The following is an 8,009-nucleotide window of genomic DNA, read 5'->3' as shown; positions in this document are numbered from 1 at the left end:
GTAGTGCTGAAGGCAAAAGCTGAGTGACTGTCAGGGTCCGTTTTGGTTCCGACAGAAACTCAAGAGAGATACAGAGGAGTTGACGTAGATGGAGTATTTAATTGGGGAACCAGTTGTTTAATAAAAAGAGGTTCGCGTATTGCCAATTGGTGTTTGTTTGGAGCTTTGCCTATTATTTTGAAATCCTTGTAATCAATAGTATTGTACTTGCATTTTTTCCCATGGTCTCTAATACAGGAAAATTCGGGGTTTGATAGTCTGACAACCGTACGATAGCTAACTCCACGATGGGAATCCAATCTTACCTTTAACAACCTCTGGGTCGAGCCCACATATTTCCCCAGGTCACATCTGGGGTAATTAAACAAATATATATGACTCAAGGTCATCAAAGGAAGTAGACTCTCCTTATATTTAAACAAGGACTAGATGGTCATTGGGTTACATGGAATCAGTTTTAGGTTAACTGCCGGTAGGTATTTGCTTACAATAAGGGTCAATTCGTGATAAAAATGTCTATCATAGATTAGGGAGACACTAGCTTACAGAGGTAGTTTTGGTACTGTTGGTAGTTCAAACTGTGGGTGGAGGATATTATTTAGAAATTTTCGCAATTGTTCGTAAAAGAGTTCCGATGGAAAACAGTTATTTACAAAGTATTGATGGAGAAACATAATTTCTTCATGAAACGTATTCCACCTGGATGTTAAAGTAAATGCCTTGTGGAAGAGATAAACAGGGAATTTAACTTGAAATTGTAAAAGCAGTGGCTGTAAAAGTTATAACCCAGACCAGTAAACGTTCTTTTTCTAAAAATTGTGGTATTAAAATGTTCGTCAAGTCTAAAAACTGAGCAACCAACAACCCATCATGCTGCAATGGACATTTGCATTTTCAAAATAATAGTTGTAATTTTTGCACATGGTCTGTGAGTTGAGTACTGCAGAGAAGAACCTGTTAATTTCCTACCTGTTTTATGTTCTGGTTAGTTGGAGCCAGGATAATTCCCGAGAGTGAAGAGCTCCTCCCTCCATGATCTTGAAGGTTAAAGACCAGCAGTGGTATCTCAAGTATTTGCAATCAGAGGCAAGAGTATGAAAAATGGCATATGAATAGGACTGGAAGACAAGGGAGCAGTGGTAATGAATTGGATATGAAAAGAGAAAAACTTTGTGCTCCCCTCTTCATCTTATCTTACCAATTATGAAGAGTGACCATCAGTATCTACCAGCAACATTGATAACAGCATGGTTGTAGATTAAGTTCTTGCTGGATGGTCATCTTAATTTTTGGCAGCTTATTTGTGGATGCCAACGAAGAGTGAATGACACATTGAGTGGTGCAGCCAAGAATGAAAAGTTCATTAAAAAGCACCCAGGCATCTTGCCTTTTAACATCTAGACAGCCATATTACACTTTGGATGGCAGGTGTTACCAGTTTTTTGAACTGGTAGTGAATTCTTAAGACAATTGTTTCACAGGTTTCATGCCAAGGGATGTTTAATGGTCATCCTACAGACCAAAGAAAAGTTGCTCAACAATAAGGAAGTGATTGCAACACTAATCCTCCCACAATATAAACACTTCTGGGTTTGGCTATTACTATGGAAGGATTCTACAAACAGTACAAGTATCCCTTCATTGTAAATGCCTCCCCTAAGATCAAAGTTTAAGACAATAAAATGATCAGCATAATGGACAAGCTACAATGGAAGAGGTTTAGTACATATCACTGGGCCTCTGCAGGAGGAACATTGTTGTAAGTGAGGAACCAGTAGGTAGATTAGTGATTCACCTAAGACCCATCAATGAATTTGGCTGGCAGATCCACCCACCTTAAGGGGGGGAGAGACTGAGACTTCTGCTGATCTCATATGCAATGGTGGCAAACCAATCAGTATGGCAGTACATAGATCTGATGAACTGGATAAAATTCTTGGATGAAATATATCTGATGAACTGGATACAATTCTTGGAGAAGAGAATTGGAGTAATGCTCCTTTCACTTTGAAAAGTTCAGTGCCTCTCCCTTAAATTTGTTAAAATGAATTTGGTTATGCTTAATGGTCTTAGATAAATCCCCGATCACTTTACCTTGCTTTTTGTAGTGGCTGACTTCATATTTCTGAAAAAAATAAAAATCTTTTCTTGGTCATGAAGGTATAGCTAAGAACTTGTGTGTGCATATATTTTTAAGAGGCCTTTTTAACAGCTCCTAACATTTCCTTGTTTATCTTTGCGTTATGTAGACCAGAACCTGAACTCGAGGTCTTCAGCTAGTTGCAGCTGACCTTGGAGTTTGCCAAGTTTAGGACAGTAGAGGTTCAACTCAAATCTTTTAAGAAAAGCTCTCAAAACTACCTAGATATTTGGTGATTTGCTATAAGATGTTGTCTGGGTAGGTAATTTACTTGCTACCAACCTTGTAGAATTTTGTTCTTAACTCTTGTGGTAATTTGATGTAAAAAAAGTAAGTTGTCATTATTATATAATGAGTTCATGAGCATTTTTTATTTTGGTTATGTTACAGCAATGTGCCAGTTGTAAGGAATGCGAATGTTTGCTGTATGTATTATATAAAAATGAAGAACATGACAAATCTTTAACCAATTTGTATTTTTCATAACTGACAAACCTTCGGTCTTAACATTAGGATAAATACTCAGCGCCAGCTGGAAACCGGTAGTTTAAAATAATTGTGTACGCAAGGGACTATTGGCATCTGTGCTTTGGTCACGAGACATGTGGAGCCACCCACACACCCCTCTTTAACTCGTGACCCCGTTAGTTATTTTCTTACCGCCTTTATGAGAGGACGTGCTTTGCCTCAGTCCTTTTAAAGCTGGCTTAGTTTGCCCCCTGTCGTTTTGAATTTGTTGTTTGGAATTCCCGGGCATGTGAACATGAAGCCTTCTCATGCTTTGAGACTTCCTGGATATTGGAAGAGGGGAACAAGTCACCATATATCTTTGGTGATGAAGGACCTGTATGATGACAAAATGCTACATTGTGTGTAGGCCAGTTATGATAGTCCATGGTCTGCTATATTAGGACTTGGGGTAGTGATTTTTCCCATTTTTCTTTATTACTGATTTAAGTTTGTCAGTGCTATTAATACTATGTAAGTTGATTTGTGTTCTTGGCTAATTTACACCTAGCATCCAGGGCATCACCCAGGCGGTTAAGAAAAAGACAACGTGGTAGTGTGGGTGCGCGGTCTTTGACCAGTTTTCACCCGATATACGCACACATTACCAGATCTCACAAGATTCCTTGCTTTTTCATCTCCGATTTTTAAGTGGATCCAGCTAGAAAATTATCCTATTGTTAAGAATGAAGGTTTGTAGCTATGAAAAATAGTCTTAGAAATTTTGTCATTTTACTTTTAATCCTAACTTACCCTTACCTGGCTGTATGCTGTGCTGTTCTGTACAATATTCATATCACATGAATTTGTATGTATTGCCAAAGGAACATTTCAGAGGAGAATGTGTTTACAAGAGCTTTGTATCTTGAGCATCTTGTCTGCTGCTTTGGCTAAATATTTCTTGTCGCGCCAGTGTCACCATTGGATCGTTACTTTAAACTTTGATGTTTATTCATCAGTCAGGGAAAGGCTAATTTGTAAGGACAGTTGTTCGTTTGGAAACAAATTTTTACCAGTTTCAGGGATCTGTTTGTACTCTTTTAATTTTCGTAATGTTTTAAAGTTGTAGCATTGATTTGTATATTCATATGAGAATACGTGTACTACTATTATCCCTGCCGTATTTATTTTTGGAACTATCTTTCATAAATGAAATTACACCAGTGTAAACCTTACCCGGAGACTTATTAACTTGTGGGTGGGTCTTTGTGAAAGTATGTAAATGTTCATAGCAGAGTTGTTAAAATATTCAATATGGCCTCATTTTATGGAGTTTTCCGGGTTGTTGTTATAATTGAAAATTAACATTTTCAGTGTTTCATAGTTTAATATAGTACAGTGAAGTATAACACAAAAATGCTTCAATGGTGAAACATCCAATTTCATAGGTGTCGAAATTTTTTTGCATGAAATTTACAATCTTGAGCATTTATATTACAGAGGAATAAAAATTTTCCACTGCAGTTATCAATCTAAACTATCAGCTTGATGTGTAGCTCTCATTTCTTAAATCTTTGTGCAACCAATTTAAATTATGAAAGTTGTCCATTGTGCAACAGATTTAAATTATGAGTTGTCCATGTAGGCAGTTGTCACCTGGGATTACTGTCTTTTATTAAATATACGAAGATTCCACGGGCTTTAGATATCATGTAGAATGCAAAGGGGGAAAAAAAACAGATATTTAGAATGTTTTGGTCATTAATTTGTGAATTTCAAAAAATTGTATCCCAACAGGGATAAGTTTTTAATCAGAACAATCATGCATTCTTTAATATAGGAAATTATTAATTAGTTTTAACTAGACTACTGAACATAGTTTCAAGCAGTCTTGGAAATAGGAAATCTGAGATTTTTTTAAAATTGAGCCAGTAATCAGCTCATATCCTCAGTATCATTTGTTTCTTGAAGATTTTTCTACTTGAACATTTTGTCTGGTAGAATAAATTCTGTGTTGGGTATTCTACACTTTAAAAGTAGAATTTTCTATTACCTTTGTAATTTTGTGCAAACATTACAGACTACAATACTTGAAGCTTATGTTAACTTTGATGCATTTTTATGCAGCATTTTTGTATTTTCATCTTGTAATAATTTTTTCATCTTGTACTTAAGCTTTTGAATGTCATGAAGTTCTATTATTTCAAGAAAGTCTTCTTTACAGAAACAACATGCGAGCAGCTGCAAATACCACACCTCAGTACGAGACAGACTACAATTCTACACAGCAATTTGTACAAGTTGAAATGCCCTCTCCAGAGGACCAGCAGTTTGTCATCTACACTAGCTAAACTTACCAAGATGCCAGTGGATAAGTTGTTATTATATTTACAGTTGTATATTTTCTATAATACAGTACTGTATAGTTTTCTCACATTTCCGGTGGACTTTTCAAACCTGTTGAGGTTAACTGAGAAATATTGCAGTAATGCTTAAAGGAGTATGAATGCTATTTATTTTATAGAGCTGTATGAGACTACATAGCATGGATGATTGTACAATCATGCTGTGCTGTAATGGAGGTGCCATTTGAGGCGCTGTGACTGAACAGAAGGAAACCTCAAAGCACAAATGTGTCATGAAAAGTTTGAGTAAGCAAGTGGTTATGTAAGTTAAGTGTAAAGCTAGGATGTAAAGTACAACATTGCAGGAAAACAAACTTGTCTGGGTGTTTTTTGACTGTGTCCATTCTCGAATAGTGAAACTCTGGAGACGACATTCATACGTTATTTTCATACTTCAGATGTTCCAGATATTTTTCATTTGACTCCAAGGTTGGTATCTTGTGATCTAATTACATTTACATGTCATATGATGCATCCATGAACCTACTTTTTAAATTGTGTAGTTGTAATTAAGGTAAAAAGAGGAAAATGTGGAATGTTTGCCATCAGTAAATTACAATACTGGGTAGTAAGATTCAGGTACTACTAAGGATTACACTTTTGTTTGTGGTTCACCAAGAGTATGACAGTGTGATGTGCAAGAAATTGTAAAACACTAGTCAAAATATGTGCTAGTGGATGTTACTGTTATATTGTTCTGGGAGTTAGCGGTATGTATGGACAGGTGAATAAGTACATAGCTTGCTTCAGTCACATCAGATTCTTTCATGTTATATTTGAGCAGAATTTCATTCTTAGTATTTGGAAAAATAAGTGATTTGCTATTCACTTGAATTAATATAATGAAAATGCCCTTATTGTATCCAGTAAGTGAATAATGGCAAAAGAAAAATAATAATTTTGTAACACCTGATATTTTCTTTTTGATTTAGTAATGGAGTATCTGGGCAAATGAATGCACCAGTTGCAGTACTAAAAAATTTTGCCGATTTGTAATATTAAAACAATATTTAGTGGAATACTCAATTATTTCAGTATTGTAGCATGGAATCATATTCAGGCAAACACTCATATTTTCAGAACAGGATGTTGAGAGTTCTAGATTCAGTTCCCTGACAAGAAGTAGGCCAGTGAACAAGGCGCAGGATTTGATGTGTGAGAAAAATGTTATGTAGATAATTGGTTAATTATAGTCTGCAATTCTAGATGTCACTGGAATGGTTAGCTAAAGAATGGAGATAGGTTAAGACATCCCAACTGATATGGAGGGTTAGAAAGATTGATTTTATAACCTGTGACAAAAAATAAATAAATAAGCTTCTTGTACAAGTTGGACAAATGATATGCTGTACCATTTTTCAGTGATCAGAAGTTTACATTTTTTGTATGGAACAGTCAAAAGAACATTTCACCTGTCACATCTAGCAAACATTTTACAGTGATGAAGCTGGCAGTTTAGTACAATTAATCATTACAAATTATTTTTTTACATTATATGTAAAACTCTTACCCAAATCTTTTATTGTTCATGAGAAAATTGTGTATCATCCATGCAAATAACCTGGTGAAATGTTTTGCATAATAGAAGAGAAAAGGGAAAGGACATCAATTGCTCCTCCAATTTGGATTTTAATTTTAGTAATAACTGTAAACAACTTGTTAGGGAAAAGAATGAGGTACCAACCATTAGTACTTTAAAATGAACACACAGTCTATTTCCATAAGTAGGAGAGACAAAGACAACACAGTGTGAAATAAAAATAAATAGTATTTAACTACAGGTATTTACTGAAGACAACTTTTTGAATTGGGAATCAATTTTGTGAGAAGCAGATTCAAAAGATCATTCCATACTGTAATGATGTTTGTACTACTTGTCATTTGTAGCCTGGTTGTCAGTGTCTTGTTTTTTATATAGAATAAATGGTATGAGTAACATTAATATCTGCAATGTTGAAGATGCAGTGCATTACTGGATTTAAGAGTGCACCATGAATTCTTAAATCCTACAAAATAAGGTCAAAAAGTATTGATGAAAGTACATGGTGGAGCATAAAGGTTCAATACGTCTAAGCGTCTCGTAGACTCCTCTTTCAGAATGATTTTTTTTCAACAAATTTTACTAAAACTAAAAAAGAAAAGTTAAACAGCTTGTGACTAGCAAATTTTGTTCACAAACATCTTTTTCAGTATACTGTTAATACTGCATAGTATTATTTGCTGGTATTTTTATATTGTATATTTTACAAGAAATTATGTCATTCCCTTTCCATCAAGGGAAGTTTGGTTTTAAGTTTTTTTTGAATAGAGAATGTGAAATTGTTAAATGAATCCCCATGTGTGGATACAGTGTTGAAAGGTTAGCATTATATGCCCAGTCTCCCATAGTAGTGGTGCAAATGTTACTGATAAAATTGTAAAGTGTAAATAGTGATGTGAAAATGAAGATCTTTTGCATGAGGGCAGCAAGTGATATCCTTTAAAAATTCAGAAGATAGCTGCTTGGTCATTTGTAATATTTATCTAATATTTGGATAAATAAATCGATATTCTTGAAAAGAAATATTTTCATGCGTGATAAATAGGTATGAGTAAGATTCTTAACATGAGAATATTAGTCAATAAAAGCTTTTTGTTAATGTAATATTTTGAATATACCCTTATTAGTAGGAATGAAATTCACTTTTAATGTTTTTTTCTTGCTACTTGCCCCTTGTAGTTCTGCAACACATTCTGAGAGATGCTTAAAATTGTTTCTTCCATCACAACCCTATATATACATCATATAATATGCCTTCCTCCTGTGGTTGCAGATATCCCAGTTTCCCCAGTTAGGCTTCAGAAAAACACTGCTGCACATGCTGCTCTGCTTACTGGTAGAGTAGACACTTATGCCCACTTCACTTTTTTGCTGGACTTGCCATCAGCATCTGTTTCCAGGATTGCCTTTTGCCAACTGCAATGCCTTGATTTTCATTCCTTTTCCATATTAAATCTTATTCATTACTTCAGTTTGG

At 35.0% G+C, this 8,009-nt stretch overlaps 1 protein-coding gene across 1 annotated transcript in view; it reads left to right on the top strand.

The window, feature by feature from the left end:
- LOC135198790 (transcriptional repressor protein YY1-like) overlaps positions 1 to 7,631 on the top strand; it is a 58,629-nt gene extending 50,998 nt beyond the window's left edge. The window contains exon 5 of the mRNA XM_064226734.1: positions 4,812 to 7,631. Coding sequence (XP_064082804.1) covers positions 4,812 to 4,938 — 127 coding nt within the window. The 3' untranslated portion in view covers positions 4,939 to 7,631. The remainder of the gene's footprint in view (positions 1 to 4,811) is intronic.
- Positions 7,632 to 8,009: the final 378 nt, after the last annotated feature.

The sequence above is a fragment of the Macrobrachium nipponense genome, chromosome 22, assembly GCF_015104395.2.
Source record: "Macrobrachium nipponense isolate FS-2020 chromosome 22, ASM1510439v2, whole genome shotgun sequence".
Lineage (NCBI taxonomy): Eukaryota > Metazoa > Arthropoda > Malacostraca > Decapoda > Palaemonidae > Macrobrachium > Macrobrachium nipponense.
This window is presented reverse-complemented; position numbering and strand designations above follow the sequence as displayed.